The sequence below is a fragment of the Passer montanus genome, unplaced genomic scaffold (assembly GCF_014805655.1).
Source record: "Passer montanus isolate IOZ18808 unplaced genomic scaffold, ASM1480565v1 scaffold7, whole genome shotgun sequence".
NCBI lineage: Eukaryota > Metazoa > Chordata > Aves > Passeriformes > Passeridae > Passer > Passer montanus.
In genome coordinates, this window is record NW_024372147.1 from 16,172,797 (window position 1) to 16,186,105 (window position 13,309).

At 43.0% G+C, this 13,309-nt stretch overlaps 1 protein-coding gene across 1 annotated transcript; it reads left to right on the forward strand.

The window, feature by feature from the left end:
* Positions 1–2,002: 2,002 nt before the first annotated feature.
* Positions 2,003–8,797, forward strand: F2RL1 (F2R like trypsin receptor 1). The gene is made up of 2 exons (XM_039729770.1): positions 2,003–2,159; positions 6,916–8,797. Exons 1-2 carry the CDS (start codon positions 2,084–2,086, stop codon positions 8,016–8,018), a joined length of 1,179 nt encoding a protein of 392 aa, XP_039585704.1. The 5' UTR covers positions 2,003–2,083; the 3' UTR covers positions 8,019–8,797.
* Positions 8,798–13,309: the final 4,512 nt, after the last annotated feature.

The window sequence follows — 13,309 nt, forward strand, 5'->3', positions numbered from 1 at the left end:
ATCAAGAGAGAACCAAGAATGAAAACCGTAACAGGTCTCAGGATGGAGAGCACCGACTACAGCAGAACTGGATGAGAAAAAGACTGACCACTGCTTAGTAACAGAGATCTGAGGGGAAAAGCTCTGGAGACTAGTAAAGGGAGGCTAAATAAAAAGCCAAATGAGAAGAATACATCTCACTGTACAAGGTGATTAAAAGCAGGATTAAATGCCTATGAAGTGGTTTATAATGGTAAAGTAAATAAAACAGCACTGAAAGTGAGACAGGGAGGGAGGCTGGAGGGATGGGCTATGACTTTCCCAATGTTTAGCTAGAAGGCTGGGACTTAGATGAGAAATCCGTAAACTGTGTGGATGACAAACAGGAACTGTGCTTTAAGTATGCAGGAACTTATAACAAAGACTCAAAAACAAGAGGCCCTTAAGGTAAATTTTCACACCCAAAACTTCCCAGTGCCATTTACCTTCATCTCTCTGTTCTCCCAGACATCTATTCCCAACTGTATCTCATGACCATCACAGAAAGAAAAAACCAAAAATATTTATTCTCTTTCAGAACCACATAAAACAGAGTATATTTGTATAAATATAATGCTCATTCAAAAAAGTAGAAAAGAAGGCAATTTTATCACTGCTTGAACACAGAGCATTTTGCAGAATAAGGTAGAGAGAGCATTTCTGACTGCAAGTGCGAACGAGGGTTGAACACATGCTTTCAATTCTGGAATTTGATAAGCAGTGTGCTTGATTTGATGACCATGAAAATATTCAGAATTTTTATCAGTGAGGATAAACAGAAAACACTGATGACATTACTTTGTGCTTAATTTTGTTCCTGAAATCCCTATTTCCAAAACCAAAGGGAAGTTGGTGCATTCTAAGATTAAATGAAGCTGCCAGGTGTAAACATCTTACTTAACCTTTCTTACTGGGTCATGCCAGCACAGTACCACAAATGCACCTGGGTTAAGCAGCAATTAGACATTTCCTTGCTTATCTGTCATATGACACATGTAACGCATATATGCTGTATCTAGGCCCAGTGCTGTTTAACGTGCTCATCCATGACTTCAGTGAGGGGCCAGATGCCTCCTCAGAGAGTCTGCTGCCAACACCAAGCTGGGAGGAGTCGCTGATACCCAGAGCGCTGTGCAGCCGCCCATGACAGACTGGACCACATCAACGTCTTTAATGATCTGAAGGGAGGCTGTCAAGAAGATAGACCAGGCTTTTCACAGTTGTCAAGCAACAGGAGAAGAGATAACAGGCAAAAACTGATGCACAGGACGTTCCACATGAACATGAGCAAGACCTTCTCTACTGTTAAGGGTGACAGAGCACTGAACAGATTGACAGAGAAGGTGTGGAGTCTTCTTCTCCATAACTATTCAAAACCTGACTGGACAGGACAAAATCCTGAGTAATGCGCTCCAGAGGACCCTGCCTGGGCAGGGAGACTGGATCAGATGACTTTCTGTGGCCTCTTCCAACCTGCCCTGTTCTAAGACTCCACGATTCTGCTATGGTATAACACGGAAGAATAAGAAACCTGGAACGCACAACACGATGCGTTACGAGGCAGCTGAAGTAACACGATCCCGCTTAACGCTGCTGGGCCCTGCCGGTGTGACCCAGAACAATCCCGCTCCGCTCCTGCAGCAGCCTGGCACGGACCGCGGCCGCTCAGCGGTACCGGGCAGTCAGGGCCGTTAGCAGCGCGGCCCCGCGGGCAGCGCCCACCGCCGGACTCGGGGACGGGCGGCAGCGTGAGCAGGGCAAGAGCCGGGACCCGCGGCAGCCGCTCCCGGCGGTTGCCAGGCACGGCCTGACGGTGACCAGCAGGCTGCGGGGGCTGCGGCGGACCCGCCATTTTGAGCCGGCCGAACGGAGCCAGCGGCGAACGACTCCCACCATTTCGGGGACAGCGCCGCCACCCTCCGCCGTGAGGGAAGGGCCCGGCCTGGCCCCGCCCGCCGCGGGGCTGGTCCTGCGCCCGGCCATGCCCTCCGCCCCGCCCCGCTCAGGTATCAGGTGAAACTGGTCGGGAGCGCGGGCGGAGTGGCGGCGGCCGGAGCGCGGTGAGATGGCTGCACGCCGTGGGTTGTGCCTGATCCTGCTGCTGTTCAGTGTGCTGCTGCGAGCTGCCGCCGCTGCTGAAGGTGAGAGGAGCGGCGTGAGCTGCCCGCTGGGCTGGCATCAGCGGGGCGGCCAGCGCGGCACCCCCGGCGGGCTCGGCCGCCCCTCATCCGCCGGCGGGGGCTCGGCGGGGCAGATGTCTGGCCTGGCTGGGTTCGAGGAGTCCGGAGCGGACGGGGCGGGGTTCCGCGGAGCCGAGGGGGTCGGAAAGCTCGTGCGGGTGGCGGTGTGGCTGCCGGGACCCGCGGGCGCGCTCCCCGGCCGGGAGGGAAAGCGCTTCAGGGGCGAGCAGCCGGGCGCGGCGAGCAGCCCCCTCAGGGCTTGTAGCACGCGTGGGGCTTGGCTTCACCCGCCTTGCAGACAGCCGTGGAACGGTCTGCCTTGGAAGGCACGGTAAAGCTCCCATCTAATTCCAACCCCTTGCCCCCTGCCACGGGCAGGGACAGCTTCCACTAGACCAGGCTGCTTTAGAGCCCCGTCTAGCCTAGCCTTGAATACTGCCACGGACGGGGCATCCACAACTTCTCTGCTGAAACCTGTTCCAGCCCCTCACATAACGAGTTTCTTCCTGCTGTCTAGTCTAAATCTACTCTTTTTTCATTTAAAGCTATTTCGTCTGGTCCTGTCACTTAGTGGCCTTGTAAAACGCCCCTGTCCAACCTTCTTGTAGTCCCCTTCCCGCCTCCCCTTGCCATAAACATGAAAAAACTTTAAAGACCGTGTTCTTGGTTTTTCCCCTGATCTAAAAAGCTGGGATTCTTGTTAAATTGTTAGTCTGTGCTATTGCTTGTTGAGCGTAAGTGCAGTTTGAAGAAAAAAACCTCAACATTCATATTAGTATTTCACTGCATTAAGTTAATTTTTCGCCACGTTTTATAATAAACCCCATTACCATATCTGTGCATACCTTTTTACTGTGTCCTTCCATATTTCATTTACCGAGCTTATTTACCTAATAAAATCATACGCGTAAAGATTGTGCAAATATTGAAGCCAAGCATAGGATATACCTTGTGTACGCATTGAAGCCAAGCATACGTCATGTTTTCTCAAGGGATAGATGCCAGGTAGCTGCAAATTGTGTTCTTCAGAGTGCAGTTCCTGAAATTAAGCTGCCATTTAGCCTATTTGTCTGACCTGGACGGAGTGAGGAATTTGGAATTCATGGGCAAGAGGGAGAGGTTACAGATCCAAAAACTAGGATAATCTTAAATGTAGTCCTGTTGGCAGTAAATTCCAACCCCTTGCCCCCTGCCACGGGCAGGGACAGCTTCCACTAGACCAGGCTGCTTTAGAGCCCCGTCTAGCCTAGCCTTGAATACTGCCACGAACGGGGCATCCACAACTTCTCTGGGAAACCTGTTCCAGCCCCTCACATAACGAGTTTCTTCCTGCTGTCTAGTCTAAATCTACTCTTTTTTCATTTAAAGCTATTTCGTCTGGTCCTGTCACTTAGTGGCCTTGTAAAACGCCCCTGTCCAACCTTCTTGTAGTCCCCTTCCCGCCTCCCCTTGCCATAAACATGAAAAAACTTTAAAGACCGTGTTCTTGGTTTTTCCCCTGATCTAAAAAGCTGGGATTCTTGTTAAATTGTTAGTCTGCGCTATTGCTTGTTGAGCGTAAGTGCAGTTTGAAGAAAAAAACCTCAACATTCATATTAGTATTTCACTGCATTAAGTTAATTTTTCGCCACGTTTTATAATAAACCCCATTACCATATCTGTGCATACCTTTTTACTGTGTCCTTCCATATTTCATTTACCGAGCTTATTTACCTAATAAAATCATACGCGTAAAGATTGTGCAAATATTGAAGCCAAGCATAGGATATACCTTGTGTACGCATTGAAGCCAAGCATACGTCATGTTTTCTCAAGGGATAGATGCCAGGTAGCTGCAAATTGTGTTCTTCAGAGTGCAGTTCCTGAAATTAAGCTGCCATTTAGCCTATTTGTCTGACCTGGACGGAGTGAGGAATTTGGAATTCATGGGCAAGAGGGAGAGGTTACAGATCCAAAAACTAGGATAATCTTAAATTTAGTCCTGTTGGCAGTATTACTGCCATGAGTAAACTAGTTAATTTTTGGGCATTGCGTGCTGCTGTCACTTTTGTGTCTGCAGGGTAGGCATAATACTGTGTTTGGTATGTAGTGGGTTATATCTTCTGGACAAATGGCAAAGGTGTTGAAACAGTCTTTTGTGGGAGGAGAGAGTACGCTTTTCCCGTGGGCAGATTAGCAAGTCAACTGCATTCTCTGTATGTGAGTCAAGCAGGGTGAAACTCGTCTTGGAAAAGAGCTCGATTGTTATGGAAAACGGCAAGCGGTGAATGAGTAAGGAAAGGATGTAGAAATGCACATACCTAACAAAGGATTGGTTGCTCTGTGAGGGAGTGTTAACTGCAGGGAAACAGGACACTGTCTCCTTATATGTATAGGTTGCTAGTTGAACTGAAAAAAGTTGCCCAGTATGTTTTGAGGCTCGAATTAAAATCAGCTTAAGACTTGATCTGTGAAATCACTATATCCTACAAAGTAGAATGAAACAAACCTTTGTCTCTATTCTGACTCTCTTTCAATACAAAGTCCTGTCTGTGATTCAGGTATCTGTGCATCCACTTTAGTGTACCTGTTACTGTAGTGTCTCACACTAACAATTTAGGATTTTTGATGAGGCTTTTTTTTTTCTACCTCATCTCTGAACTTCAATTACAAAGCATTGGTTTATGTCTGATCACAAAACTTCAGTAATAACAAAGTGGTAGTATTTACTTCTATAGTTCTCTACTATAGTTTGAGTCTTTGGAATAGAAGGAAAAGAGCATGACTGGAATTTGATGGTATCGACCACTTTCTGATGGACAGGTGCTTAACATAGCACTGTATGGTGCATTTTATTACTGTATCCTGATCACTGCTATCAACTTAGTCTATAGGGTCTGCTTCCAAGCATCTCCAGGATCATTCTCAGCTAGGCTGTGAGCCTAAGAAAATCAGCATTGCTTAGCTCATTATCACTTCAGTATCTGGTGTCTGTAAGCTATGTCTTTTAGGGTGATTTTATGAGTTCTCCAATTCATAGCTCAGCTTAGGGATCTAGGATTGCTGCATTATAATTAAATTTTGCAGTCTTGAACAGTATTACTGATGTGATCATGGGGCTTGAATGTCTGAACAGAGAATTTCTATAATTCTGCTTTGTTCGTTCTAATTACACCACATATAGACCAACATTACTATTTGGCATTTGAATTAATTTTCTTTAGGATGATAGTTTTGTTAGTATAATTGCCTCTGTCTTCGTGCAATCTACTGCAAAGATTTGTCCATGTTATTGTAGAGGCAAAAAGTTTTCTTGCACCTCAGTTTTCCAGAGAAGGCTGTCTGGGCCTGGAGATTAAGTGCTCAAGTGAATGTAAGTTAATTCAAAACTCTGAAGAATGCCAATATTTCTGTATGCATTTTCAGAAGCTTGCAGAGTCTAGACAGGAATCTAATGCTGTACATCAGACTTCTGCAGTTGTAATTTGAAAGGAACAGCTATCTAAAGTGAGCTGCTTTGCTGAATCTATACTGAGAAACACACACTTGTATATTTACATATTTCTTGTGTAAGGATTCTTTAAAATGTAAGATGTAAGCATTTTTTCATTTGGAACTGTGTTAATTATTTTTTAACAAAGGGACAGGCCGTGCTTCAACATTGTTCATGGCTGCTTGCTGTTCAGGTATTCAGAGACTTTTTATATTACAACTGAGGGGCTTTGGCTAAACAACTGACAAATATTGATAGAAAGTTTAGAAGAAATCCTCCCTAAGCCAGTCAGTTTTCATGTCATGGATCTGTAGGTGAATATCTGACTTTTCAGAATGGTATGTATTCCAGGACATTGCTTGTGCAGTTTAGCCTGCTAGGAGAGGAGAACTGTGTTGTGTGCGCAGGGGTTCTGAACGGGGCTGTTCAAAGTCTGTCCTACAGGACAAGAGCACCGGCCTCACCCATATGTTTGTAAGCTCCCACAGCATTTGAAGAGGCAGAGCAAAGCTTGTAGTGACAGCAGTTTGTGTATGAAGCAGCCTTAGGTGTCAGCTCTGCCCCCTGATACTTTTGAGTAAAACCACAGGGAGTGACGCTCCTGAAGGAGATCCCAGGTGAGGACCATATTGCAGCTTCCTGCACAGAGTCAGCGTGTTCAAATTTCTGTTCAGATACACTGTAATGTGTGGCATGCCCTAGAGATTATTTGAGCATGGCTTTGGACATGGCGTTCTGACTTTCAGTTTTAGCTTGTCTGAAGGTAGTATGTTCTCTTTTTACTGCATACCTGATTTTTGGGCCATCTAAACTGGAAAAGCTTCTACTACAGTTAAATTAGCCTGCTGTGACATTCTCTGAGTCCCAGCACTCAGGTGATCTGGCACACTGTGTGAAAAGCTAATGGTGCCCTGGGGTAGTTGAAGCAGTTTGTACTGTAACTGTTCAAGTGGTAGGAGCACCTGACAGTCCATTTTAACAAGGCATTTTTAATATCCCTGGTGACACGAGAAGTGTTTTGGTTTCTGGTAGAATCCTTGAATTCTTGAAGGGATAAAGTTTGTCCTTTGGATACTAAATTTAAAAGAAAGGGAAGATGTATGTGTTTGAATAAACAGATTTTTTTTCTGTTGATAAGGCTGTCTGTAAATGTTCAGAGCAAATTGCTGTGTCTAGTTTATTTTTTAAAAGGGCAAAAAGTCTGTACTTCTACACCAATAACAACTTCTTTTTTTTTAATTTTAGAGAATAATGGCTCCATCAAACCAAAAGGAAGAAGTTTCATTGGCTACAAGGTTCCAAACGCAAATAATTCTGAAGAGTTATATGAGGTGGATGAATTTGTAGCAGAAGTCCTCACAGGAAAGCTGACTACAGTTTTTATTCCCATTGTTTATATCTTTGTCTTTATAATTGGTATGCCAAGCAATGCCATGGCCCTCTGGGTCTTTTTTTTCCGAACAAAGAAGAAACATCCAGCTGTGATTTATATGGTTAACTTGGCATTGGCAGACCTTCTTTTTGTTGTCTGGTTTCCACTGAAGATTTCATACCATCTAAATGGCAATAACTGGCTGTTTGGCGAAGGTCTCTGCAAAGTATTTGTTGGGTTTTTCTATGGAAATATGTACTGTTCCATCCTCTTCATGACATGTCTCAGTGTACAACGGTATTGGGTTGTAGTGAACCCCATAGTGCATTCAAAAAAGAAATCAGAAATTGCTTTGGGCATCTCCATTGCTATCTGGATACTGATTTTGTTGGGCACCATACCATTGTATCTTGTTAATCAGACAGCATATATTTCAAATCTTAACATCACAACCTGCCATGATGTGTTGCCTGAAAATGTTTCAGCTCATGATATGTTCAGTTATTTCCTCTCACTTGCAATTGGACTCTTCTTAATCCCAGCTATCATCACTGCTGTTGCATACATTCTAATGATTAAGACCCTGAGTGCTTCCATCATAGATGTTAGCACTGGGAAGAAACGAAAAAGAGCAATCAAACTCATTATTGTTGTCCTGTCCATGTATCTCATCTGTTTTACACCTAGCAATGTGCTGATTATTGTGCACTATTCGCTCCTCAAAGCCTACAGCCAGAGCCATCTGTATGTGTGGTACATAACTGCGCTGTGTCTTTCCGCTTTGAATAGTGGTATCGATCCATTCATCTATTACTATATTTCAAAAGACTTCAGAGACAACCTTAAATATGCTCTTCTTTGCCGAAGTGTGCGAACAACACAGAGGATGCAAGTGTCTCTCTCATCAGGCAGGTACCCCAAGAAATCAAATTCTTACTCTTCAAACTCCGGTAGGACCACTAAATCAACCTACTGAGTTTAATCTTAGAAAAGTGAACTTTTGTTATTACTGATGAAAGGATGTGAGTGACAATAGACTTTGTACAAGAGAGTCTGAAGAAACACCTCTGCATTTTAATTACATTGAAGTCTGGAATTTGGAACTGACAGTTGCTTATTCTGTGTAGAAATTATAAGCAGATAAGTCTTCCTGGGAAACTGGGAAAAAAAAGAAGACATTTCAGATGCTGTGCTGGAAAATGCTGCTGACCTGGAAGTGAGGCTGACGACATACTTGTTGAATATAAAAGTTGCTAAAAAAGCATAATGTCTCTGGAATATTATGCAGTATTGTTAGTATTTTTAATTACCAGAAAAATCTGTTTTGTTTAGCTGTAACTGTAATGTACTAAGCATCTGAACAGATTGTGTGTATAGGACCTTGCTCTGTGTACCTGCTTACCCTGAACATCATTTGAAGCTGTAGAGAAAAATAGAGGAGAATCCACTTCACCATGTTGGATTAGACTGCTTATTATCTTTGGTATAATATATATTATATATTGTTTTCCAAGTTACTGTGCTGTAAATACTAACATAGCAAAAACCTGTGTTGTCCTGTTTGAGGTGACAAGCTGATCTTGTCACCTAGCACTGGGATAAAATGTTAGTTGAGATTATCCACTGTTACTTAACATTTGCCAGCACGTGATCTTATATGGGGATATACAACAAAGTTTTAATGGATAGCTATTTGATTTTATAAAATGTGCCTTGTATTTTTTAAGACATCTAAATAAGATTTTTTTTATAACACATTTGAGTTGAGTGTTTTCTTTAGTTCTTTCACATGCACTTCAAAAGTAGTTCAGCTTGACTAGTTCAGTTTGCCTGGCTTCACATAACAAAGATGATATTCCTAACAATTATTACAAGCATGACAACTGTAGCTGTAATGTCTGAATGGGTAAAGTAAAATTTACCTAATGACACATTTGTTTGGAGAGCAATGAAAGTAGGATGTTTTGTGATAGCATTTCAGAGAACCAAGCTAAAATAGTAATGTACATTAACATATGTCTCATTAAGGAGTGGAGAGTTTACTCCAGCTGTAGATGACATGGAACACAAACGCTTCTCTTCCTGTTTCTTGAGAAATGCAGGGAAATAATTGCATATTTATTACTGAACTGAAGGTGTTAGCACCCTTACTGGAAAATCAATGTACATAAGAAGCCACAGTTCACTAGAAGAATTTGAAATTAAGAGAGTTAAACTGTCTTCACAAAAGGCTGTCTGAAGTCTTACTGTAGTCTGTTCCCTTTATCATGCTAAACAGTATGCTTCCTGCTCTATATGCAGTAGTGAGTAATATGAAGAAAGGGCATCCAGTTCATGTACTTACAGACCTACCTGTGCTCTGTCAGGAGTACAAAGGTTATAGGTTATATGTTGTAAAGATGATAGATTGTCAGTGTCCACAAGTCTCCACAAAGAGACTGCTCATGATTCACAGATGACTGTTAAATGTCTAAAATATGACATGCTTAATATAGCTTGTCTTTTGGGGAACAAAAATTTCTTGCATTATTTAATCAGAAGTGCACTAAGCACTGTGTGTATGTCTATGTTTCTTTCCTGTCATTCCTGTCAAATAATTAGACAACTCTATTGCAGCTCCTGTGAAGGAAAGTGCTGATCCCCTTGACCATTTCTCCCTTCTAGCATTCACCTGCAGGTTGGCAAAGCAGACTGCAGTGAAGGATCTTTCTTCCCTGTGGCAACAGTGGAGGTCTGCCAGTAGCACAAGTGAGAATTAGATGGTAGTGCAGTATGTTGAAAACTTACTGAGAAACAAGTTCTAATAAATAGAATGATTTCTTTTGAAAGAAAAACGTATGGGGCTGTATTATATGTGACAGATTTTGGAGAATACTATTCAAAGAGCTCACAGTCATTTAAGTGAAGCTTTCCCTCTGTGTAGCTATATTGCAAATCCTTATCCTGAATTTAGCATGAATTAGTTTGCTTCAATTAACAAAACAATTAGACTAGGGTGGTTATTCATTCAGTTTGATTCAGTTCCTTGAATTGGCAATTATGTGCCTGTGCAGCCAGGTAGTGGCAGGATAAGAACATAGAGCCTATGAGGGTGAAGGTGGTGAGAGTGAACCCTTTTTTGGGAGAAAGGGAGGTTGTACTCTTAGGCAGGGTTGGTTGGTATCAAGGTGATTGTCTTCAGCTTAAAGTAAATACATTCCTGAACAGTGCCAGCTTTGCAATTCGAACACTAAGAGAACCAAAAAACTACCTACCTATTGCTGATAAAAGGTTTAGATGCTAAAAAATTAATCAGTTTTCATTAAATAATCGGGTTTCATAAAACCATTGAAAATCAGATGTATTTTATGTGCACCGTGTCAAGCTTTCACAAGTAGCTCAAGCTTATGCCACACCTGAGAAGTAGATTAGCCTTTCCCTTAACCCAACTGTGTGATCACACTGTTTCCTCATACTGTCACAAGCAAGTGTGACCTTGGGGTGGACTGGATCAGTTCTGGGTTAAAGTTAAACCAGGAGGATAGTGAAAAGTTTACTTTTGGCTTGGAACAGTATTTGGTTGTTTTGCTGGATGGGCTCTTCATTCAGATTAGGAGAGAGGCTCAGACTGTCTCACCACCAAAATGCTTCCACTGTGCAACTGCAAGGCAAGTCAAAGCACAGTAGCTGCCTAACCTAAGCAGCAGGGAGCAAGCTTCCACCCATGACCATAGGAATGGCTCTGCTCACTCTGGCTCATGGTAGATCCAGCTCTACCAGAGAAATCTTCTCACCTGTTCCTCTGGAGGTCAAGCAAGGCATCAAGGGACATGTCAAGAAAACAGCAGGACTGCTGCCCAAGGCACCTGGCCAACATACCAGATGCACAGAAGATGTGGCCAGCACCACTTGTGTGCTGCACTTTGGAGCATAGTTGAAGTGTGCTCTGAAGTTCAGGGGAAAAAAAAAAGAGACAAAGGCCGGGGCAGCTAAAGTCCTTGCCAGCTGTCAAGAAAGCTGCTGCTGAGCAGGTCTGTCTGACTAGAGAACATGTGTAAGAGCAACAGAAAGAAGGTAGAGGCAGATACTCAGGTAGGAGTAAAACCAACACAGCCAAGAATCACATTCCCCATCACTGTGTCTCAAAATCCTACTGCCTTCAGCATTAGAATTTCCCTAAGGCTAATTTGTCTGGCCTCATTTGAGTGTCATGTTTTCAACCTCACCTTATTCACTTTGAATCAGAACCCACAGTCTTCACTGGATGGCCCCTCATTCCCAAAGGAGAAGATAATGTGAAAAAGTCCCTAACTGTCTTGTCCATCCACTTGAAATTTTGTAAGCCAGTATCACGTTCCCTGTTAGGTACTTTGCGCATTAAGATATCATAGCAAGTTCCTTCCCAGTCAGCCACTCAGCAAGTCTTGTTTCCTTTCTCTGAGACCTTCCCATTTCCATACACAGTCTCCAAATGACACATAGTATTTGAGCTGTGGATGGCACAGTGATGATTTCTGTTTTGCACTGTGTTGCTTCCCCAATAGCCCTTACTATTCAATGTTAGTTTTATTATTTTCCTCTTCTTTAGCATGAGCTGGTAATTTCATGTAGCTGCCTGTAATTACATCTCTCTCTTGACTGGTTACAGTCATTTCACAAGCCATTGTTCTGTATGCCAGTTAAAATGTTAGCAACAAACTTTTGTTCCTCACTGCTTTATCCTCTTCAGACCATTTATAAACATGCAGAACAGTACAGGTCTGTCACCACACTGGTGAGTTACTGGCATAGTGAAGAATGACTGTTTTTCTGCTACAGTGTATTTATTTCTTTGCAATTACTTGCTCTAAAACAACTTTCCGTCTTATTCCATGGCTGACTACTTTGTTTGAAAGTCTTTGATCAGAAATTTTGCCAAAAAATCTTTTGGAAATCTAAGTAGACTGGATATGCTGGATCACCCTTATCTTCACTTGTACTTGCCTTCTGTTCCAAGAACTCCATAAAGTTTTTAGGTCCAGAATTCTCTTAACAAAAACAGTGGTGACTTTTACCATAAAGATCAAGAAATTCCATAGTGATGTCCCTTCTTAGACTCTTCACTGTCTGCTCAGCACACATATTGAGCTCATGGAACTGTATTTTCCTTTACATGTCAGAACCTTTTATTGATTGCAACATTGGCTCCCAGTAGTCAGGCATAATTCTGGCAAGAGATAGCACACTTCAATCAGTAATTCAACTATTTTGTCTAAGTTTTTGATAACTTCTCAATGATTACCACCTGTGCTCACCAAGTTAAGCATTCATTTTGTCTGACTGTGGGATGACAACTGAAGATATTTAGCACATTATTTTGTAACTGCCCTGGGAATCAGCAGCATAATGCCTACCTACAATAACAGCTCTTTGGGACCTAAGTTTCATTACAGATGTATTTGATCTGTCATAGGCTCTTTGAACACGGTTAATAAACAGCATCACTCTTAAATATGGCATAAGCACGGTAGTCATCATCATTTTGATTCAACAACAGCCAGGAGGGTATGTATTACCTACATGTTTTGTCTCAGGAGTGATAACCTTCTTTAGGTTTGCAGGTAAACATTCTCCAGGCAGTGTTTGCTAGCAGGACCAGTACAACAGGCTGGCTACATAGTCAGCTCTCTGTCATCCAGGCCAAGGGAGGTGGAGACGCTTCAGATAATGGAAAAAAGACTAGAGATTTTGAAGGATGCATGGAATGCTGTGCCGAGATACTGTGACAACCTCTCAATCCTCGAGGACTCACTGATCCAGTGCTAGCTTTTGTGACTTGCACTTTTCTGTCATTGAAGTGTGTCCACAACCAGCTTTCCTGATGGTCTGGCCAGCTCTTTGGAGGTCAGGAAAAGGGAAAAAAAGGCCTGTTTGCGTGAATGTGGAGATAAGTAGGTTCATTATGCTCTCATTAAGTAAATTCTTTATGCTCTGGAGTACATAAAGAACCTGGGATTGCACCTGTGGTACAGTCAGCTCAGTAGTACCAAGGACTGCCTGGTATTTGTGACTAAATCCTGTCAGAATCTCCAGTGTCTGTGCCTCAGTATAGATGCAGCATTCCAAGTGCAGAGATAGCTAGTGTGTCCACTCCCATGTCTCTGGGTACCCTGCTTCCCTGCCACATAGCTGTTGAATGCTATGTGCAGCTAGCGTCAGTGTGATACCCACCAGGATATTGCTTTTTGCCAGAGCATAGGAGTGTCCACAGAAGAGAACAAGCTCAATTTCTGATCACCTGACCCATAG